This window comes from Perna viridis, chromosome 2 (genome assembly GCF_037379345.1).
Source record: "Perna viridis isolate PV_CMFRI_1.1 ecotype Kerala chromosome 2, ASM3737934v1, whole genome shotgun sequence".
NCBI lineage: Eukaryota > Metazoa > Mollusca > Bivalvia > Mytilida > Mytilidae > Perna > Perna viridis.
The window spans coordinates 38020946-38045129 of record NC_142446.1 but is presented as its reverse complement, the minus strand read 5'-3'; the positions used below and the strand labels follow the sequence as shown (position 1 = coordinate 38045129).

Sequence of the window (24184 nt, the reverse complement as noted above, 5' to 3'; positions counted from 1 at the left end):
ATTTAAAAATGTTTCTAGTAACTTCTAGTATATTGGACATATAGATACTAGTAATATAAGTATGCATGAGCAGAAACAGTAGTTTAGAGATGTCTCTTAAGAGTGTGATTAGAAACCTTGGGGCTTAGGGAAGAATGTGGGAATCAGTGAATAAGTACCACGAATTTCAACTTATAGTAGAATTTCAGCAAGTTTCAAGCACCATCCAAGGAATCGAGCGAAATATCACCGACCCCAGAATAAAAGTAGAGTTCGCCGCTCTGAGAATGTAAATGTATGAATTGTATGTCCAAACTATATTCAGTAAAATCCATGCAAAGTTTAATGTTCAACATAGGTACTTGGGTCATGGGAATTTTGTATCAATTTTCTCCTTTTTATTGTTTCATGTTCTACATAAACTGTATATTATTTGCAAAAAAGTCTACGACAAACGTATCTGTGGTTACAATAACATTCGTACTTAATTTTATTCATCCATTAATTGCTTTTGAAATTACAGTCAGGTATGTACATATAAGTCTGTAGTTAGTAAAATCTCCTTCGAATATCAAAGACTAAAATTGAAATAAAGAAAAAAAAAACCTTAACAGACACTACGAAGCTAAGTTCAATGTACAGAAAATGTAAATAACGATCTGCGCGTTTAATGCAGCATTGTGGTATGTTCGTGGGCCGTTCTTTCCTAAAATCACTATTTTTGCAGCTTGCATATTTTTCAGCAAATTCTGAAATTGACCAACGATTATTGCTTATCGTAACCGAAGGTAGATTTGTATAATAGCTTTCTCAGGAATTGGAATTTTTACGCCAGAAAATATGAATTTCATCAAAAGTCTCGACACAAACCCATGGTCAATTAACTTAATATTCAGAAAACGAGACGTCCAAACAACACAGAACAGAGAAAATGTACGCATGTATTTATTCATAACCTGTTATCAAAGTTGAATAAGAAAATAAGCTCATGGATAGAAAGTCACGGCCTTATATCTCGTATAGATTAAATTTTCATTTGTCTATACTGTCTTCCTTAGTTCATATGTATGACTGAGAACACATTTTCTATTTCAAGCATCTGAAGAAAATACATATGTATAAGGTCAAGATATGGGAAACAGTTCTGTTGGTATACATCTGACATTAAGTGCTTATTAATTTGAATTTCATGTATTCAATAAAATTGTTTTGTTGTAAAAAGTTTGAAACCTCGTAATGTGTGGATTGTAATGTGCAGGTTTGGTATTTAAGAAAACCAGCTAGGTCATGCATTCATATAAAGTATAATTAAATTATTTTTACATAAAAAAAAAACAAAAAAACAACAACAACAACAAAAAACAAAATAAACTAAAGAGCATGGTTTTATATCAAAAATATCAGCTAATGAACGACGCCTGGGATCGAGGTTTTCTATAATACTGTCCTGCTTTACTCATGCTGGCAAAAGTCTGAAAAATATCAAATCATAGACCACTTTTATTGAAATAGGAAAACACGATTCAGAGTCCAATAACATTGGACACCTTAGGTATATGACAAACATATAATAACACCTCGGAGAAAAAAATGTGGAAAAAGAATGCATATCCTCTGTCACGAATGGTTAAAGTTAGTCTACGGGTTATTAGGATGCAATTTTTTGGCGTTCCCTGAAGTATTTTAACCACTGTTTAAATAAATTTCTGATCGAAATATTGATTTATATTTTGTTTGTAATATATAGGGTATTCCAGCAGTGCTAGTGGTTATTTGGCAAGCTATTTTTTGACTTGGTTGGAGTATGGAGGAACGGAATTCCAACCTCTTACGTCGTAGGAGTAAGAAGGTAAAAGTGGTAATACAATATCAACGAATTAATGTACCTTCACGGTGTGTGGTTCTAAAGATGATGAAAGTACTGTACGCAGTGGCGGAGTTTGGATTCCCCCTTTTTGTCAATTTTCTGCAAAATTTGGGGAAAAGAGCAAATGATTCTAGATCGACACTTGTAAACTTCTGGATCCACACTGAAATACATATAATATTAATGAATCTTCAACAGAATAAGATAATTTAGATGAAAAAGACAACTCAAAAGAAACGTCAATTTTAACAACTTCAGGTGCAACATATTAAGTTCCTCTTGGGGTAAAAATAAACAATAAAACACGATGCAATTTATAATAAGGGATAATAGCCCGCGACAACAAACACATCAATCTAGAGTTGTCAATGTTCCCCCTGAGGACACAAGACGTTGTAACATGGCTACCTGTTAGTTACCGGTCTCCCAAGTTGTGTAAATGAACCAACACCATATTGCACGTAAGTTCCTTCATTTTCTGATTTCAAAATCGTCTTTCATTCGTCACTATGGTTTTATTATAACTGCTGTTTTCAAGGTCTTTAAAAAGATGAAATGTGCTTAGCAAAATGTACATAACTTTATAAGAACAAACCAGAGAAAGACACGTGTACCTTCCACTTCAGTTAACCTTCCTCATTCATTTGTTCATTCTGAAATTTTTGTCTGTTCTGTGAACTGTTTATGACAAAAGAACCAGATCTAAAGCATCGTAGGTACTTTGTTTTGTTTGTAGGTTGAAATCGATATAAAATTTATCGATTTTTTTAGTTGTGTATTTAAACAAAATCACTGATCAATATGTTACCCAATTCAACATGCGACCTTTAGCGATATATACAATGTACAATAAGACTACATGTAAATTGAAACGAAAGAGTTGTCCTAGAGGTCTTAGAAAAATAATTGTAAAAGACGTTCATTTATGGGGAGAGATAAATATTTACTGATAAATTTAGGGTGCAAAGGTAAGTTTTAATTCAGGCTTACTTCAATATATGCATATAAGTTCTGTGTCACTTCAAAATGCTGTAAAATGGGCCAATTTCTTGTTCCTTTGTTTTAATCTTCCACTTCAAGCTTTCCAAAAGATTTGTTTTGAATACAATTGTTCAAAATTTTAAGTCTTTCTCGATTATTCCTAAGTTATCATAATTTCCTTTCAGTGCCATGTCACCCTGCGTTATAATTTTGTTGCTCGGGATCTCCAGTGTGTATTGTCATGGGACACATGGACATGGAGGCTCACCTCCCGGTGTGCCCCCCGGTAACCCCCCTCCTGCTAACACGATGGGGTTTCACGACACATCTCTCACTCAAGATGAAGAGTAAGTAGATTGTATATCCATCTGTCTCTCCTGTTAAATTGCCACAAGTTTTGTGTAAAGAGGGTGTCCATGGAAAGACTAGGCAGTGGGTTGCTCATGACAAATTTTGTTTTAAAAATGTTCACCCATTTTAAATCACAAATGTATCCTTTCTCAAAGTTGAATGTTTCTTTTTTCTTTTATCAACTGTAACAGTTTAAAGAGAAAACAATTGTAAAAGGGAGGTAACTCATTAATTTGGGTGCTTTGTAACGGAACTTTAAAATCGTTTTCCGTGCCATCCATTGTCGCTTTAATCTTTTTACTATTTGGCATACATATGATATAAACATTACATTGAAACACAAACAGTGGGATAAAATTTACCCATTATAAGATCTGTCGGCTTTTTACATCGACAATCTCTTAATATCTAACACTGTTACAGTAGTTTGAAATCCGTTTTGGACGTTCAGTAAAGTATCAAAGGACGAATAAAACGTTCCCATACACTCAAGTGTATCAGCGTAAATCAAACCTACTAAAACATATCGGGACTTATTTATGTTTCAGGCATATAAAGGAACATTTGAAGGACGAAATAGATGTCACAAAGAAAATGTCACCTCAAGAACTAGAATTTCATTACTTTAGGTTAGTAAGATCTCGCACTTGTATTTGAACATTGTAACCACGCATTGTAAATTATTGCATGACTCAGTTAAGTAAAAATACTTTGAATACTAAACGGAGGATATTTGCTAAAATATATGATTTTAATATCATAGAAAATAAGTAAAGCTAACATCTGCGTGAAACATGTGAAATGAAAACATTGCGGACTTCTGGTCGGACAACGAGGTCATTAATACACTACTACTTTAAAAGCTCTATTAGACGCGTACGGGATTCTGGTTTATTTAGGGCTTGAAACAATAAGGTTAAGGCATCAAATAACAGCATGTATGGACCCCCTCTCTCTCTTTAAAGGTTACACGACACCAACAATGATACTAAGCTAGATGGCTTGGAGATAATGGCAGCTCTAAGCCATATTGATCATATGTTTGAAATACAACCACACGAAAAAGTAGGAAAACTCGAGTCAGAAATACAAAAAATGAAAGAAGAAAGAAAAGCTAACGCATTGCAGTATTTTGCAGGTAAGATATTTATATTAAGAGTTTTATTATCTTCAGTTTTTAGTAAAGCGGAAATTGGCTTCTCGTTCCACTCAAACAGGATTTACAATTCGATCTGTACATCTGCTGAAACAGAGGTAGGCGCTGCAAGACACAAACAAAAATTTTCCATACTTTTGTGACACTAAATGCTAAGGAATAGATTGGAAAATGATTTGACAGACTTGTGTATGACTTACTATTGACAATGAAAGCAAATAATTTTGAAAGAACCCTGAAGTAGGGCAACCAAAATTGTTTTGCCGATGACATGAGCAAACATATCACTTTATGTCTATTACAGAGGGGAGGTGAATCCACTTTTTGTCTCGTATTCATATTCCATGAAACATCTTAAATGCAGCAAACAGTAATACACATTGAAAGTAAATGTTTTCTTTAAAGATGATAATCATTTCCCAAAAGTCTCAGAACTAATTGATTGATTTCAATTCCAGATGTGATAGACAATGTTTTAAAAGATGATGATTTCGACCATGATGGTTACATCTCCTACCCAGAATACATGTCTGCTAGAAAACGTGACTATGTCAAACATCATCAAGAAGTCGCCAAGCAGCAAAACTTCCAAATGCAACAACAAGCTGCCATGCAGCAACAACAATATCAACAATATATGGCATGGCAACATCAACAGCAACAACAAGGAAATGTTCAACAATTTCAACAAGGTCAACAACAACAGTTTCAACAGATTCCACAAGGACAGCAACAATTACAATATCAACCAGCACCACAACAAATTAAGCAGGGCACAAATACAATGAAAATCTAAATGACAATGTTTATAATAATGTTTAGATATGTGTATTGTTTAGGAATGCTAGGGTGGTGTTTGACAACTAAGCACACTAGTCCAGATAAGCCCTGACCCTTAAAATAACCTTGTTTGTTTCGGTGTTAGTATGTTGGGGTGGAGAAAATTGGTCTACAACTGTTATTCTGACAATTTATATTTAATTATTTATGTAAATTGTTGTAAATTGTCTTTAATATTACAACTAAGTAAAATACAACACATAGTTAAACTTTTCATTATGGTATTGACACAAGCAGCAGTGTCAATACTTATTAGGTGTGAAGTCAAGGTTTGTTTTATTTTTCCTTGCCATATGGCACATTGAAATACAACTTCCTATATGTTGTTACATGATGTAAATACATAGTATTGTTGATATTATATTTATTTATCACCTATTCCTCAATGACAACCATCGATAAATAGAACTTCATAATTACAGGGGCAGATCTTAAATTTCATACAATTTGGCATAACCATCACTAATTGCTCAGTGTAATGTGACAAAATTTTGTTGGGGTAAAATTAGTGAAAATGTTAAATATCATGAAAAAAAAATATACATTTTTTTCCATAAGAGGGGGGCAAATGTCTCCCCCCCCCACCAATCCCTTCTAAATCTGCCATTACATTACACAGGAATTTCAAGTAATAATAACATTTAAACAATTGTGATTTGCAATATATACCAGTACTCGATTGTGTGAAAAATTCATGTCCTTAATTTTCCATTCATATCTTGCGTGGAAACATGGACAGAAAATGAAGGCATGACCTATCTTTATACTTGTTATAATATTTCTTTTCATCCAAAGAATCCATTTATTTTTTTATCTCCATATGATTTAAGTTATAGATTTTTTTTTATAGACATTTCAGTTTTATATCAAAATTTTGTTAATGTACTATGAGAATTGTGAAAATGAATGAAAATTACCATGACATATAATATAGTATAATTTTCATCTTATTGTAATGGCATCATTTTCATTGTAGACTGAGTCTGTCTGAATGAAATTAATAAAATTATAAAATATTGCTACTTTCAATGATTAACATTTTCCCATTATATGCCATCCTTGTTACAAATTATAAGGAGTTATACTAAAGCAAATTTGGGACTGGCAACAACATTGGAAAACTAAAGCTATATCAATAATGAAAAAGAAGACATTTCTGGATTTTCTGAAAAATGGTCTATTAATGTAAGAGAGGCATAACTCTACTTCCTTTCCAAATGTTAATAAATTTTGGCAGACCTCCTTGATTTGTTTGTGAAAGTTTCAGTTTTTCTGAAATTGTTGTTCATGATCCTTAACATCTTCATTCATGACCAAGCTGTAAGACTTGACATGTTCACGATCATTTCTCCAGAATGATGGGGGTGAAAATGGGCCTGTAAATTCCATAGAGTCTTTGTCTTATTTTGAAAGGAGTGTTACTGTAATGCCTTAGACATTTTAAACATTCACACATGGAAACTAAATCTATCTACAGTTTTCAAGACGATCTAAAATGCAAAGAAAAGTATATTGAAAATAATACTGTACCCAGTATATCTGACAAAGCTACATGTATTAAATTGTCAGCAATAAAAATACACATAAAAACCTGCAAAAAAGCTTTGCTGACTTCTTTGTTATTTTCTGTGAAAATACTACATGCATGTCATTTCAATTTTTTTTTCAGCAAGTATTTTGTCACAAAACATGGTGACAAAATACTTGTATAATGTTGAGTTACTGGTACAAAATATTGAAGAGAATGTTTCATTACAAAATACGTTTTCACAAGTACAACAAAAGAACATATTCAATGGAATTATTTTATTTCATCCAATAACAATATAAAACCTCCAGTCATATTACATTTCTTGTAAAAACTGGTTAAGAGAACACCATTGTGGCTAAAATCACACACAGTTACAATATATAAAATGTATATGTACAGGACTACCATGTATCCTTATCTATAGCATCTACTGGATATATCCATGTAAAATTCACAAAAAAAAATCCCTGAAAATCTTGTCCATTTTTTTTTACCTGAAAATACCATCATTGACAGTATTTTAATCACAAAAAGTTCATGACAAATTAATTGTATTATGTTGAGAAACATGACACTAAACTTTGAATGATCTACTAAAAAGTTTTTTGTCCATATCTATGTAACAGCAAAGATTTCTATCACAAGCACCTTGATGCAAGAATCTATTACATGAACGTAATAGGCATGCTTTACAGCATTCATGTACGTTTACTTATTAACCAAAAGGAAGGTGACCATTGGTTTACTAAACAGAAAAAAAATATGTATAAAAAAACAAAAACATTTAAAACATCAAACTGGCTCATACAAGATTAACTTTTTGATACAACCCTCAGTTTTTTTTTCCAAGTATTCCATATAAACTTAAGAAAGTAAAACTTGAATATATTGAATTACAATGTACTGACAAGACCCTCCTTCAAAAAAGAACAAGTGAACACACAAAAAGCATAAATGGTGAGGCAACTTTTATAAATGATTTAACTATCCACAGACATAACTGATAATGCCTTATAGATAACAACACAACTTAAAGATCACATTATTTATCTGTTCTACTTTAAACATTTAAGGCATGCTTTACAGCCTAAAAACACCAAAAAAAAAAAAAAACAAATTTACATCATAGCAGATAAATTACTGCATGTCTCATACAAATAATTTCTACTCTATGACAATACTAAGGATCGGAGTTAAATACTTGTACACTCAATGAATTATGAACAGTTTCAATCAAACAAGAAATACCAGTCTGTAAAATCGGTTGCATTACTATGTCAAATATTACTGTTATCTTCAATACAATTTGTAGTTTTTGAATAAATTTACAAAAAATTTCATACTTTTTCTGGGGATATACAACCAACAATGAAGTCCATGTCTGAAAAAGTTTTCTTCAAAGTATAATGGAAGTCTAAATGCTTACAGTGTCTACAGAAATCTAAATCAATTTACAAATATAGCAGAAACTTGTTTTAGTAAAATACTTTCCAACCTGATAATTATTCTACACTGATTTTGTTGGCCTTTTTCAAAACTACCCTATCCTTTTTATAAGGGAAATATGCAACACTTTTCTTGAAATGGATAATTTGGAATAATGAAGTACATGTAAATCTAAAAAATTTTAGCTGAAGTTCAAATACTAAAAATTGCTTAAAAGGAAACAAGAAAAGAAAAAAATGGTATAATCAGACTATAAGCTTTGCCATTTTGGAAATAGTTTCTTTTATTTTGGGTAATTTTCAGTCATTTCATCAAGGGAAACAACCCTACATGTGTGTTTAGAGGTAATTTAAGGAAAGTAATATCACTTACTTCATACAAGTTTTTAACAGGGAAATTGTTTACTTGTGTAGTAATTGATGATAAAGGTATCATAAATAACAAAAGCATGAAAATTCTGGGTTTGTTGAATGTTTCAGTTTCATTCTGCGACTACTATTTGCAATTTTCAAATAAATGATATGAAGAAACAAATTCTTTCTGCAAAAACAAATACAAACCAAAGCATAAACAAATAAAATACATGTACCACAAGCCTTCTTAATGCTTGTCCAAATAAAAACAAGTATGAAGCTACATGTAGTAAAATATATAAGAAAGACTCTAAAGCACTTTTTAAGCTCTGACTAGGAAAAAAATAAAATAAAATTGGTTGCAGCACTTCCTATGTTCCAGGAACACTTCCCTTTTACTGTTTTCTCGAAATACCAGTGTCGTCTGCTTCTTCATGTTTTCCTCCATAAACATGAAAATGACACTTACTGTTATAACAAAATCACGTTTGGATTGCTTGTCCAATTAACAGTTATCAGCTGCATCAGAACTTTCATCATCATCGATAGGATCGAGAGGTTCGCTTGTCATCAATAAACCATGATCATATAATACTGAAGCTATGGCAATCTAGAAAGACCAAATAAAATTAATACATTTAAGATAAAACATCATTATTTGAAGTGGAATTACCAATGATATTTCATAACTTTGCTGAGTTCAATCATCTAATGCAATAGTATCACCAAAACTATTTGTATGTGTGGTTTTTTTTTAAAAAGACATTTTTACCAAATCAATGTGTTGGTGGGTCAGAAGGTTTTACAAATACCATTAATAAGTCCATAATTAAGAATAGATTGTTGTTCTAAGAAGGTCTAATTTCTGTAATTTTCAATTCCCATAACTTGATTAGTCTAGTAAAAATGAAGGTGATCTAGTACTAAATTTTTAATCTAAATTGCCTCTAGTTATCTGTAATATCCACAACCCTCCCCCCCCCACAAAAAAATCAACTAAAATTAAAAAACAAATAAATAACAAAAACAACTACAAATTAACCACCTTTATCTGATCAAAGGAACTTCAGAATTAGACATCCAACTTACAATGAGATTTTCAATTGAGCAAGGGAGGCAGATCTTGTTAAAATTAAGTTCTTGTATATTTCTTTTAACCATTGCACCAAGCATATTAAGAGAGGTAACTCCATTGACTAATTTGGCTTAATTAAACTCAGTTATATTTTTGTTAATGATACAAAAAAAAAAATCATAGCTTTTTTGTAATTTGACAGGTTTTTGATAAAAGATAATAAAATTTTGAGACAATAAGTGACTGAAATTCAAAATGATAATTCCTGTTTAATTACATCTAAATAAATTCCTCTTCATAAAAAGAATACATAAAACAATAAATCTTATGTTTTTCATCATAGTTCATCCTAATAATCCTGATAACCTTAAAGTTTTGGGAGATGAGGATTTTGTAAAAATAAAGAGATCACTACTTACCTTTTCATCTAATGTAGTTAAAGGGAGACTATCTATTGCAACAAATTCTGGGTAAGAATGAATCAAATATTCAACAGCTGGTCCTGCCTGTAAATATTGATTGAATTCTTTGATAGATTCTAAATTAAATTCATTAGTATATCTTATACATGTTGTTCAAATTGTAAGTGATAGTATTTCAATTGTTTTACCTTCCCATTTCATTTTCATGTTTAATGCAGTAGTAAATATATTCCGACAAGTTACTTTCTCTTTTGTTTGTAATCAATGTATGAATATCTTAATGAAGAAAATAGGTCAAAAGCAAAAATAGCAGGATTGCCTTAAACAGGAAGTAAAAGTATGACAGACCTGAAATCACATCCCAAAATATGGGACTCCTTACTGAAGTTGCATACCAAAACTCTAGGGGCTGTGATTCACCATTCTATTAGCCAATTTGCACAAGTACAACCCGGCCACAAATGAATTATGCATATGCAGTTAATTCTACTTATGTGTAAATTTGTCTATTTTTCTTGAAATTAGTTAAAAACAACTTGCAACAAAGTTATACATGACTCAGTACCTCTGCAGAAATATCAATGTACTGAGGGTCTTTGCCATGGTAAACTCTGGCGTTATCAAGTGAGTGATATATTCGTACATCATCTTCTTCTGTCAATAGTCTGCAGAAAAAAATTCATAAAATCAATTAAGTTACTTTCTCAATTACCTGTATGAAAAATTCAATACAATTTAGGTTACAGAATACCAATTGCAACATCAATTTGGAACGTACGCAAAAACAGTCCTACACCAAGGTACAAAGTAGTCCCTTTAGCATGCCATTATAAAAAAAGTTGACAATATTTTTAAATGAATGAACTTTTTTCATAAAGGGAATTTTATTCTGATAATTTGAGCTCAAAGTATGCTGCCTCAAACTCAAATTAACTTATTTGGTGGAACTACAAATAAAGATGGTCTAAATAAAAAATTTTTAGGATTCCCCAGGCTATTTTTAGGGTAGATGAGTTCCGAGTGTCAGTGCTCCACTGCAAGGTAGTAAACCCCTTGTGAAATTTTGAGCGACATAGAAGTACATGTGTATGTTTCAGGCGATATATCGTTTTGGTTAGGTTAAACTTAAGGTAAACTACTGAGGATCCCTTGAAAATGAGCAAATTAACATAGAGAGTAATGGGAATCTGAATTAGTGGTTTGTAGCCTACAACATTAATAATAGGTTAAATTAACAATAATTTCTTGCCTCTCAGGCATTCTCTTGTTTATTCAAGTTTCCTCAAAACATATTTTTACCCCTATCCTGCCCCAACAAAAAAAAAGAATATAACAAAAAGGTAATTCCCTCATCATATTTTCTGAATGTAAACAAAGTGAAAGCACCAGCATCCTATTGTTTAAGAAAATAAAAAGGTAAAAACAGATGCTTCATCTATGATTGTTTCTTTTCAAGTAAAATGGCTAAAAACACGTAATTAACTTGGAATGGCCTTTTCAAATTTATGTAACCTATGGCTGTAGTATCAATATTTACTTGTTTTTATTGTACTGTAAAAGAGAAAAAATTATGCCAAGAGAGTTTTATTTAAGTGTATTCTAAGTCTGGATACAGTTCAGGTATTTGATAAGCTATGAATGCACCTACTATTCAGAAAATGTCCATTCATGGTCAGTGTGACAAAAAAAGAACATAATAAGGTATGAAATTAAGTATATGGATATTTGAAAAATTCATGTTTTAATGGTAGATAGTATAAGTACCTCATAACAGACATATGAGAGTTTGTAAGTACCTTAAAACACCTTTCCTGATAATTTTAATCTGTGTATCAGGCTCCATCTCAGCAGCTCCGACCACACATTGTTTAGTTTTATCCCATCTTTCTCCATCACCATGGACACTACATGACTTCTCAGCTAAAGTGTAAAATGAATAATTTAAAAATACACATTTAAATAGATACAGAAGACTTTTTATTATAAAAGTTTAAAAGCAGATGAAAAAAAATCATATTTTTGCCTGTATTTTATGAATACTGAGTTTTGTAATTTTTTTTTTTTTGCAGCCTATCTCGTAGAAAATTCAGACAATCACTTTCATAAAAGTTAAGCTTGCAGACTTTTGACCTAGGTTTGACACTGTTACTTCTTTAACTATTTAAACTAAAAGCTATGGACCTGCTGTAATCTTATTTTTCAGTTGGCATATTTCTTTGAAATATATTATTTTTTTCGCTGGTCTACCTTCAGATAACACAGGTGGGAGACTGTCATGGATGAACTGCTTTGCTAACTGATCGGAAGCAGCATCAACTGGAGCGTAACTGATCAATTTTGTCATTAACTGCTGAATCTTACGTAAAAAAGTCTTTCTGGGTCCTGAGTCCTGTTAAATGAAGAAAAGCAAGTTAATAAAAATTAAGTGTACACATGCAAAGTAGCTGATTAAAAGATTTAAACTGTATAATACTGTGAATGTACTTCTATCCATTGATATCTATTTCTGCTGGTTTCAAAATTCAATTAGTTCATTGAGTTTTGAATTTGCAGATTTCAGAACAGTCATTATTTTTTGCATACACATGAATGGACAGTCAACAGTAAAACTCCAATGACCTAAGTGGGAGGGAATTAACATTTTAAACTTTACTATCTAACAAAAATCAATGAATTTCTTACTTAAAACATATCAGTACTGCATAAAACTTCTTAAATTACTTACAATATCTGAATTAGCAATACCCATATAGTTCATGTACTCTCTGGGCAAGCCTTTTCTGAACTCAACATCCTCCTCTATTGCCACTTGTAAAGCTCTGGGGACCAACTACAAGATATAAGTGTATCTGAATATAAATTTACTTGTCATGTGTCAAACTATATAAATGTCCAACATTCTCAGGAAAAAAAAGTACAACATTCTTTGCTTGAAAATAATAAGGTTGCTGTCGTAACAATTGTTTAATTGTATGCATTTGTTCGAATGTTTACCAAAAAATACCTATTATGCAAAGAAAAAAATACCAGTGTTTCAAGGAACATGCTCTAAAAAATTTTGGTTGGTAGGTAGGCAAAACTTTTTTTTTCTTGAAAGGCCCCACGCAAGTCCAGGTGTCAGAAGAATAGGCCTGCAGCAGCACTAAGCTTGTCGTAAAAGGTTAAAAGACTAAATAGTGCTCAGAACCCTAGCCAGGGGCTAGGGTACTCTGCCCACAGAGCAACTGGGTTGTGTGCCCCAGGTGGCAGATTGGGGTACCCCTGGCATGTTACATGCTGGGGCTGTCAGGCCATAATACGGAATACCTGACCGCAAACCATAGTGGTGCACCATGTTGGAAAAGATGCCACATTCCTTGCACGTTAAAGAACCCTGCTGTGGTATTCGATAGTAGGAACCTTTGCACTCCGCCACAGGAGACTAAATTCCCTGACCCTACCCATCCCTCTCTTTTTCTAGTGGCAATCAAAGTTTGTTAACCCTATTATCCCTGTGTCCCATCCCATTTTCATTTCATCATCATCATTTCATGTTCATTGTATCATCCATTTCATGTTCACCCCCTGAATGTAGCTGAAATATTGCTGCTCGGGTGTAAAACCAAACAATCAATCAATCAATTTTCTTAAGAGTTTTTGACTGGATTGTTTTGGAGACACATTCAGACTTTAATAGTGCTTGTTAAATATGGTAAAAAATATTGGGGTCATAGAGTTAGCGGAAACACTAGTTTTTTTTTTTTTAAGGCCTTATACAATTATTAAAGATTGAAAGTCCATCAAAGAACTATTCTCTTCATGTTTAACCAGTTTAATAATAACTGTAGGTGTTAATATAAAAAGAAATTTATTCAGTTATCACTATTAAAAATGATAAACAGCAGATGAATACAAAATGGTAAAACTTGTAATAAAACCAACCTCCTCCAACAGGTCACCTCATGTAATATTCTGGTAGCAGGATACAATAAAACGTACCTTCTCCAACAGATTACCCCATGTAATATTCTGGTAGCAAGATACAATAAAACCTACCTTCTCCAAAAGATCACCCCATCTAATATTCTGGTAGCAGGATACAATAAAACCTACCTTCTAGAAACAGATCACCCCATGTATTTTTCTGGCAGCAGGATACAATATAACCTACCTTCTCCAACAGATTACCCCATGTATCTGCTGGTAGCAGGATACAATAAAACCTACCTTCTCCAAAAGATCACCCCATGTAATATTCTGGTAGCAGGATACAATAAAACCTACCTTCTCCAACAGGTCACCCCAAGTATTTTTCTGGTAGCAGGATACAATAAAACCTACCTTCTCCAACAGGTCACCCCAAGTATTTTTCTGGTAGCAGGATACAATAAAACCTACCTTCTCCAACAGGTTACCCCATGTATTTTTCTGGTAGCAGGATACAATAAAACCTACCTTCTCCAACAGGTCACCCCATGTATTTTTCTGGTAGCAGGATACAATAAAACCTACCTTCTCCAACAGGTCACCCCATGTATTTTTCTGGTAGCAGGATACAATAAAACCTACCTTCTCCAACAGGTCACCCCATGTATTTTTCTGGTAGCAGGATATAGTAATATGTAAGGAATGTACATCTTCTAATGCTTTACCCTGTAACAGAATAAAATCTGAAATCAAGTCCTTTAAAGGTCAGTTTTTAAATTTTCTATGCATTGTTTTTTTTACTTCACAATTCTATAGGAGGTTAAATCAATAAAAGCTAGTAAGCTTTGTTCACTGCAATGAAACTCCTAGAAAAATGTTGACACAACAATGATTCCTTTTGATTTATATTAAACGTAAACAGTGTGTTGCACGTATTGTCTTGCTAAGCATACCCCCATTCATTATCAGCTAATGTAAAAAAATCAATGGCACATGATTTACAAGAAGTAGATGTGCTAAGCACCTAGAAAGATTGGTATAATTCACTAAACCAAAGCCATATAAAAAATATAAACATATTCTCTCCAGTAGAAACTGAGAAATCCATTACAAAATTTTCATTACAGCAAACATGAAAACTTTTGAATCACCTGGTAAACAGGAGACCTGGCCAGGTTCAAGTAACCATGCCAAAGCTGTGTACCAAATACATGGCAAATTAAGAGGTTGAAAATTAATTACTAAAATCTTAATAGATAAGCAAGCAGATAGACAAGGTAATTGAAGTATAAAATAGATGGTACTATTTAACGAATGTAATGAACAAGCATGACCAAATTCTATGAGACCCACAGACATACATGGGTGTAAAACATAAAAAAGAAAAAAAAACATTAACATATATTTTTAAGTTGTAAGCTAAGATATTCTATGAAATGATGTAACTTAATCCATAATTCCTTCAGCAAGTTCAGTTTCAGAGAAACACACAAACTATATCGTACTTTTGTTTAAATCCTGTTTGGAACCAATAATTTCTATAAGAGATGTAATTGCACAGTCTTGAAACAATCATGACTTCATATTTCACAACTTTAATTTATACCTCTTATTAATGTACTTAATACTTAAAAAAATGCTGAATCTACTTGCTTGTTTTTACCTGATGAATTGTCCCCCTTGGAAAGTACAGCAGATCACCTGGCTCCAGAACTACATCTAAAATAGGTTCTCCTATTTCATCCTCTGAGAAATTTCCTGGAAATATGATTTCAATTTCATTTTTTCAACTTAAATTTCATAATGAGTGTGAAATGTTATAACTGTCTATAATGATTTTACATGGAGCTTTCTATTCACAGTCGGCAATATGTAATCTGAAGAGAAAATCTGTAGTTCCATACAGATAATAGAGAATCCATAAAGGTAAAATACTCTGTTTCAACTACTTACTACTACCTTAAATTTTACATCTAACCATACTAAAGATGGATAAATCTAATAGCATGGAAGTTGGTTAGGCTACAAATATTTTTGACTACCCTGAAACTCTTTAATCTAACTTTCTCACAAAAATTAGAATTGTTCCTTTATATTACTACATGTAAGTAACAAGTTCAAGTACTTACCACTTGAATATCTTGGTAAATTTTCTGAATCGTTCCTGTAAATACAAAAATTCTTATAATTTTTAATTGACTAAGTTTTCTTCATATTTTCATTAACAAGTTAAACACATAATGCAATTAAGTTGCAAAAGTTTAAAGAAGGCTGTACCAGAAACAGATATGTGTCTTCATAATCCCCAATACAAGTTATCTTAACAATTTGCTGCTATAATTTTGATTTCATAGCATTGTATGTTTGGAACCAAATGCTTATAGTTGTTATACAACTCTGATGTTTTGGAGCCATATAGTTAAAGTTAAGCATTATTTGGGAAAATTCCACTTAGTGCCAATTCAAACATATGGAGTTCAAAATTCTGCATTACTTACTATGATAATTAATATTATTTCATTGATACAAAATTGATAATACTAAGAAGTTATAATGTCACTTTAAGAAAAAATCTACTCATTTCTTTTATCTATAAAATCTCTTCAAAGAAACAGTCTGGGTATGGCATAACTGAATATAGCAGCAAACATGCAAGTCATGTTAAAAGTTTCACAGCAAACTTGCAGTTATTCTACATGTTGTACACAGAAGCTCAGCTAAATACAACATGTTTTTAGAAAAAAGTACAAAGTGTATTGAGTGCAGTTCTCTCTTATACCATAGGATAGAGAATGACTAGCAATGCTATCAAATAATGTAAATTACAGACTCTATACCTAGGGTTGTAAAGTCTCCAGTATTTCTTGCCTTCCAACTGTAAAATAAAGGCCTCTATGTCATCATAGTGTGGAGCAAAGCCCTGGGTACCTGGAGGTGTTAAATATCTGTAAACACAATACAAATCTGTGGTAATAAAACTTGTAAACAATGATTTCATTGTCATATCAGCATGTAGAAACAGTGTAAGCAGTTTTTCTTTGAATAATTGCTTTGTTTTTTTCCAATAAAAATATTTGAAAACCTTATTTCAAGTTGAATGCAGCATTTTTCAGATGGAATAGGTTTGTATAATCATGACTACAGCTATTGAATCTAAAATTTCCAAAATATATCATTATACATACACATTGGCCCCTGCACAGCAGCCGAAGTATTCCTGTAAGACTGACAGTAACTTCCACACATTCCTAGAGTAAGTCTGAGGATTTAACATCCTTACTGAACAACCATTCTGTAGACAAAAAAAATTGTTTTTATTTTAACACAAGAATATGAGTATATTCAAAGGGCTAAGAGTTTTTAGCATACATATATTTTAATTGAATAAGTACAAGTGAAGAATAATAGTAAAATTTGTTTGATATGCAAAGTTATAATTAGGGGCAAAGTTACAACCATTCTTAGGTTATGATTTGAGTCATGCTATCTTTGTATTGAGCGGGTCACCTCAACACAATACTTCATAAGTAAGAAGAATAACACTGGCATTACACATCACGACAGACTTTGTATTGAACAGAATAGTTTTAATAAGAAGATATGAATATTTAAATAAAAAGCATTGTATGACATCATCCTAAAGCTAAACAGGGCATCAGTATCACATATTTCTTATTTATTGGTGCATTATAAATAAACTTTTCACGGTATATGTGTAATTACCTGATAAAAATCCCAGACAACTGGAGCATAAGCCCTCCCTGCTGGATTGTGTGTTTCTCTTTTACCATCAGCAAAGGTTGTCACATCTAAATTGACACCAAACTGAATGCACTCCTATGAAATAGATAATTACACAATGCAATTTTCTCTGATAATAAATGCTTCAAGTATCAATAATAAATTACTTACTTAACAAGTATTTTGAGTAAAATTCTTTTTTTACCGTCATATTTACTGATTAGCAAAACAAACCATTCCTGTATCATTTTTATCTAGCATCAATAATCATTTATGATAATAACCAAAAAATAATCATGAGTACTGAAGAAAGCCAAGATTTATCGAGTGAGCAGAACTCCAAGCACTCTTGGTACAAGTAATAACATTTTGGTTATTCACAAAATCTAGTTGGTTATCCTTTTCTTTACAAAGATTTTTCAATTATTTTTATGTTATTTTCTAATAAATTTCAAACTTTTAGAATGGCATATTGATGTTCAAAATAAAGTTAGCATCAGAAGAGAAAGCATTGTCACATAGGTAGGAGGAAGTCCGAAAGTAAAATTACAGAACTTTTTACATGTATTATCAAAATTTATGACACAGGGAACATTTAATAATTTATTGCTTTCTATAACATACATTGTTTCTATCTTAAATACAGTGGTAAACACTTTTTGAAACAGTATCCCATCTCTGTAACCTCTTCCAGATACTCCATACAAGTCTTTTATCTGTTTTCAAACCCCATTTTTCAGTAAGAGACTAAGCTATGAATTCTTATTATTTTGAATGTCAAAAAATATTTCTCAGGCTTAAAGAAATTCTAAATCAACGCTCATCAAATTATTCACCTTACCTGTCTTAATATTCTATCAAGTTCAGCTGTACTAAACCAGCCATCATTGTAATTCTCAAGATGTCTTCTCACTAACAATGGCTTTCTTTCCCAGAGCTCTCTACAATGCACCAACAATATTGAAATTTCAGTATGTTATATGATAATATGAAAAAAAATACAATAATAAATAAGTGAACAATGGCCACATTTAAATCATAAATGGGAGAATAATCCAAATAAAACATATAAAAACACAGGAAGTGAGGCCCAAATTTTCAACCTTACTGCCTTCACCAGGGGCAAAAAGCACTAAATGTCAGAAAACACTGTCAACTATAATACAGCTTGACACAGTGAGACTCACATCTTTTCTGGAAATAATATTGATTCTTTTAAAGTTTTTTTAAAAAATTGCTTTTCTGTCACAGGCAAAGTATCAAATATAACAATTGCTTTTCTTTTTGAAGAACTATGTACCCTTGAAATTTATAAATAACTTATGTTAGTGGTTTTGTATTGAGTAATATAGTTTTCTTCAGGGAATGAGCCGGTCTTACCTTGACTGAATAACAATCAACTGATAAACTTCTTTAGGTTGACTGACAGATTTAAACTTTCAATCAAACTTGGTTAAAAAACCAATGGAATTATAGAAAATTAAGACGTCCTCGTTCATTGTCCATTTAGCTACTTAAGATATTTCACTGGGTAATGGTCACTCAATCAAGGGAGACCAACTTTATTTACCAGCAGTGAACTGTTGTACAAGTCATAAACATGACCCATAAACACAGGTGAGAATTACTTATTATACAGTATGACATAAATCTACCTACTTGAAGAATTTGTCAGGTTTAACAGGATGTATCATACATTCAAATATCTTTTTAGCTTCCTCAGTGCTGTTAAACATGTATGGCTGTGTATGATCCCACACTCCTGTGTTGTTCTCATCTGCAAAACTCATCACTTGTTCTATATCCTGAAAAAGTAAGGGAAAATTAAACAGTGATGTTTCTACAAAAAATTTACATTTCTAACAGTTTTTGATTGTGTCGGTACTACTAAGAAAACAAAAATTTCATGGGACCATGCACAAATTAAAAAAGGTATTAAATTCAAAAGGAGCCATTTTAAGTAGCCAACCAACAATTGACCACTGCCTCCTCAAAACTGTATTTTCTCTTAACTTTATACATATCAGTCTATTTCAATTTCGATTTGACAGTATGATACACATACCTCCATACTTCTATCATCTTTTCCTGTTTTCTTCTTTTTATTTGGTTCTGTGTCATTGTCTTCTCGTTGTCGCTTGTTAGTCTTCTCTGCACTGCTAGAAGTTTTGGCAACCTGTAATACTGTTCCTAGATTTGGGGATGATTTTGACTTTGGTGATGTTTTCAGATTTACCAAAGTCTGTGAGCCATTTTTACTATTTGTTTTCTGACTTTTAGGCGGTAGTCCTTTCCTGGCTGGTTTCTTAGTTGCCACCTTAGGACCAGATGGTGTGTCATCAGTCTTTGCTGAAGATGGTTCTGTGATTAGAGTAATGTGAGCTTATAATATGCATTTTGATATGTAAAATTTTGGTGCCAAAACACATTTCAACAGTACTTTTTAACAGCAAATAAATTTAACAGTACTTTATTCAATCCAATCAAAAAAGTACATACATCCATACTGTATTTCTTTAATACAACTATCAATTTGAAAGGAAATACATGTATCTAAAATACCTGTTGCTTTTGGTGTTCTCTTCCTAGTTACCATTCCAGACATTGATGTAGCTGTTACTAAATCAGGATTAGATTTCACACTTGTCAATTTCACTGGTTCAGCATCCCCTGCCACGTCTGGTGTTTCAAACGTTTTCAAGATTGATGGTCTGGACTTAGGGGTACCTCTCATGCTCTGTCTTAAACTGCCACCCTTCAATACTTTCTGTCAAAAAATATAAACACTGATTTTTCGTATAACTTAAAAACACTGATATCTTCTTTGTAAAGGGAAAGTTAAGGAAAACCATTTTATAAAACTGCAAGAATAAATTAACTAAACAAACCAGCAGTCTTTTGCCTTTTGTACTGCTTGCATTCCCATCTTTGATGATAGGCGTGCTGGATGCTCTTCTAATGTTCACTTGCTCTCCATCATCATTGGGCTGTGGTGTCTCACTCTTATCCTGAAAAAAAAGGTATACAACATCAGTCATTAGGAGCATTTGTCATAAAGTACAGCTGAGGTTCAATTGTAAAAGCATGTCAAAAGACAAGAATTTAGTCTTCATTGTCATCTTTAATACACATTTTATTTAAAGTGTGGAGTACAAACAAGAAGATAATCTTTCAAAATTAAATATTTTAATTCACTGTTTATTTTCAGAAACTAGTCTTACATATATCTGGATTTCTCTGCCAAAAAATCAAATACTGGTTAAGTAAAAAATATCACATATTTTAAACATAATGCTTAATGCAATATTCAAATTACTGTAAAAAATCTTTTCATTTAACTTCACAACAAATTACAACATACATGTAATGAAAAGCAGTTTGCTAAACAAATTATACATTAGTGCACATGTTCTACGAACAGCCTTAAAGAGGCATTAATAACCTCTGCAAATTTATTCAAACTATTAACAAAAAAACTTAAATCTCCAAGGAAGAGCATTTCTTTAATGTACATATGTAAGACTTAATCATTATGTTCTTTATATGTTCGCTTGAGTAAAATACTTTGTTGTATACTTTGTGGAATGTGGCATACATTCAGTTTTTCAATATTATTGTACATAAAATTGATGTAACCTTCTCATATCTAGGGCATGCTATGCCTTATGAATTTTCTAGATACACTTTTGTCTGTCATCAGAGAGAATTACATGGTAAAATTGAGGCCATATTTGTTGAAAGGTTATGATGAAGCTTAATTGGGCTTTACCAACATAAATTGAATGGGGCAAGGTATGGATATATACTTAATATTTAATGCTTTTATAGTCTCCTGAGCACAGGAAAAATTTCACAAGATTACGTATATCTGCACATCTACTTAGAACTGAACAAAGTTGCTGTCAGGGTACTTCTCAGACAATGCAAGACATGACTAAGACGCAACTCTGGTGAGGTAGATGATGAAATACATCTTTCACTATTGATCTTATCCGTCCAAATTTCAACTTATTAAATGCTGATGAAATGGTAATTTGGCTACTTAACAATGAAAGAGTAATCAAGGGAACTGAAAATCTTGATATATTGACTAATACATGTATTTGCAACCTCGAAAAACAAAGCAAGATATAATCAAATTGCAAAATAACTCAATATCATGTGTATTACCCTGTGTTGTTAAATGTAAAAAAAATATAAATAGATAAATTATTATTTTGGTGGGCAAAGTCTGGGAGTTGCCATAGAGCATCGTCCCTTGGTGCCCTTTGCAAGTTGTTACCAGATAGCTACATGTACATGTAACTTATCTGCATAGGACACATGGATGGCATTCCTGGTCTTGGAGCCTTAACTAGAAAATACAGAGGTGGTCATCTCATAATTTTAATCTTTTTGAATTGGGCAGTTCCTATTTGTTATTCAAAGCATTGTGCCATGGTGTCCTCAGCATTTGGACCATCCAAAAAGCTGCTCCTCCTGCTCCGGACACAAGGATATAACAAACTGATCCTAAAGCCCTTCGCAACTAAAACATGGCAATGTTCATTTGGGTTATTTTAATAACTGAATATAAATAGAAAGCTGTGGTTAGAACATATACTGCTGTACCCTTTTTCCGATGTATAACTAGTTCCAATGTATTATTAATATCCCTTTTTGTACTGAACAATTGCACATACTTGGGTCAGAGGTTGCCGACACTGAACCTGGCCTGTTTCATGAAAACAACAACACACATCAGATTGCCAGTATTCCTATTAATTTTCAAGCTTTAAGCTCAACATAGAATATTTCTGACTTTAACACAACCTCTGTATGCCATATTATTTAATCCCTTTTAGAAATGTAGAAAATACACATGAAACCAATCAATCGACACCGATTTATCGTCTACCATTTGCAAAGCTTCCCAAACAACAATCATGTAACCAAAATATGTAATGTGTGATATGACAAAACTATGGAAAACCAGAACAACAAAAAGGAACATTTTCTGGGGATTTGACAAATTAAAATATCAAACATATTTTCCCTCATCTTAAAAACATTTAACTTAGAAAAATTCAATGGAAATTAATTGATAAGCAGTATTTAAAAAATGGAAAATGTTCACAATTAACAAAATTACGCTAATTTGGGACATTTTCTTATCTACAGATATCTAAAAAAATAAAGAAAAAACAGTATCACCCTGATGGTTTGAAATCTGCCTTTCATGTAGTACAGAATGGATATTTTTTTTACTGTTTTTTTGTTGTTGTTCATATTATTAAAGTTGTTCAAATGCATAAATGATTTATTTTTGAAGTTAGAATTGATTCAAATGAAAAATAATGTGTACAAAAAATGGTATATAAAATACTTATATAAGAATATTTGAATATTAATCAATTAAGAATTAGCAAGTTTCAATAATCCAATGATTGAGATTACCCTACAGTATATCAATTTTAAGTAATCTAAAAAAATCTAAATGATTTCAATTCTTAATCAATTTCAATCAAATAATTATTTGAATAGGAATTGAATTCAGATAAATATCATTTGAAACAATTTGCCTAAAAAAAAAACCGAAGTTTTTAAATTCCCACAGGTAAATATTTTCTTTTTCTTTTAGACTAAAAAATTTACTCTAAATAATTATTTTGTCCAGTCCTATATTTTTTAAATAAATCAAATACAAGCATATTTTTATTTATTTAGTGGAATTGTATTGTATTCCATTTGGCTTCCCATACTTGTTTAATCTCTGCACTGGAAATGCATGGAATTGGGGTACAACAACAATAATGACAGATAGTTGACATCAGATTTTCATTCACTGGTGTAATAATTAAATAAAGACATGCACATGACATACTTTACAGAAGTGGAAAGTAGAATGTCTGAATTTTATTTTTATAAATAACAGTAGCGTTGTCTGGTCAGATTGGTAACTCGATCGGAAGAATATCATTTTGACCAACGGAATGGGGGTACCCAATATATATATATATATGTATTTTGCCAGCTTCATATCTGTTGTACTGGACATCCCACATGTTCATACTATATTGTACTATATGGCAAATCAGTCATAATAGTTCTTTGTTATGTTTATAATGTAAGTTCAATGTAATGTGATGCTATAATTTTGAAATATATAATATGTATCTTGAACTCACGGGCCCATTCATATGGATGATAAAAGACAAAAAGTTCTATGGTATTCAGTAGTGGCACCTCGTTTTTAGGGACTGAAAAATCAATTAATTTTGAGATTCTATGATAATATAGTTTACCAGTTTTTTTGCACGAAAAACTGAAAATGCTGAAACTTTCTTCATTTTGATGTTGATAAAATATCACTTTTTAAAAGTAAAACGTCAACCCGCCATGCACATGGCTATTTTCAACCGGAAGTTAAACAATTAATTCCAGAGGTGTACAATTTTTTATTCAATTGAATTTTTACTAAAAACTAATTAAAACAAACTCTGTTATATAGATCTTAGTATTTTAATTTTAGCTATGAATTTCTACCGAAAAAGAAA

At 31.8% G+C, this 24184-nt stretch overlaps 2 protein-coding genes across 4 annotated transcripts; one reads left to right on the top strand and one right to left on the bottom strand.

Moving 5' to 3' along the window:
- The first annotated feature begins 43 nt into the window (after positions 1-43).
- LOC148624937 (uncharacterized) lies at positions 44-6193 on the top strand. 3 transcript variants are annotated; one of them, XM_088568065.1, is made up of 6 exons: positions 44-1129; positions 1727-1828; positions 3013-3174; positions 3727-3807; positions 4144-4316; positions 4793-6193. In XM_088568065.1, the coding sequence occupies exons 3-6, from the start codon at positions 3017-3019 to the stop codon at positions 5128-5130; spliced, it is 750 nt and encodes a 249-aa protein (XP_088424191.1). In that variant the 5' UTR covers positions 44-1129; positions 1727-1828; positions 3013-3016; the 3' UTR covers positions 5131-6193. The 3 variants fall into 3 exon arrangements, with proteins under 3 accessions (XP_088424191.1, XP_088424192.1, XP_088424190.1); XM_088568066.1 differs by lacking the exon at positions 44-1129 and having other exon boundaries at positions 1334-1828; XM_088568064.1 differs by lacking the exons at positions 44-1129; positions 1727-1828 and adding an exon at positions 1995-2307.
- Positions 6194-6965: 772 nt separating this feature from the next.
- LOC148624936 (ribosomal oxygenase 1-like) lies at positions 6966-24047 on the bottom strand. Its single transcript, XM_088568063.1, has 18 exons — positions 23933-24047; positions 20537-20656; positions 20211-20415; positions 19714-20009; positions 19308-19453; positions 18490-18589; positions 17631-17744; positions 17093-17199; positions 16745-16852; positions 16037-16071; positions 15571-15665; positions 14550-14633; positions 12727-12831; positions 12249-12390; positions 11798-11921; positions 10567-10666; positions 9999-10085; positions 6966-9114 (listed from the first exon to the last, which is right to left on the bottom strand). The coding sequence occupies exons 1-18, from the start codon at positions 23975-23977 to the stop codon at positions 9010-9012; spliced, it is 2118 nt and encodes a 705-aa protein (XP_088424189.1). The 5' UTR covers positions 23978-24047; the 3' UTR covers positions 6966-9009.
- Positions 24048-24184: the final 137 nt, after the last annotated feature.

What these genes read in the sequence shown, in the direction of transcription:
- LOC148624937 (XM_088568065.1), top strand. Translation starts at nt 3,017, where the DNA reads ATGTCACCCTGCGTTATAATTTTGTTGCTCGGGATCTCCAGTGTGTAT. An exon ending in CTAGAATTTCATTACTTTAG is followed by an intron (nt 3,808 to 4,143) that starts GTTAGTAAGATC and finishes CTCTCTTTAAAG; the next exon opens with GTTACACGACACCAACAATG. An exon ending in CGCATTGCAGTATTTTGCAG is followed by an intron (nt 4,317 to 4,792) that starts GTAAGATATTTA and finishes TTTCAATTCCAG; the next exon opens with ATGTGATAGACAATGTTTTA.
- LOC148624936 (XM_088568063.1), bottom strand. Translation starts at nt 23,977, where the DNA reads ATGAAGAAAGTTTCAGCATTTTCAGTTTTTCGTGCAAAAAAACTG. An exon ending in GAGAACACCAAAAGCAACAG is followed by an intron (nt 20,010 to 20,210) that starts GTATTTTAGATA and finishes CTCTAATCACAG; the next exon opens with AACCATCTTCAGCAAAGACT. An exon ending in ACATTGATATTTCTGCAGAG is followed by an intron (nt 10,086 to 10,566) that starts GTACTGAGTCAT and finishes CAATATTTACAG; the next exon opens with GCAGGACCAGCTGTTGAATA.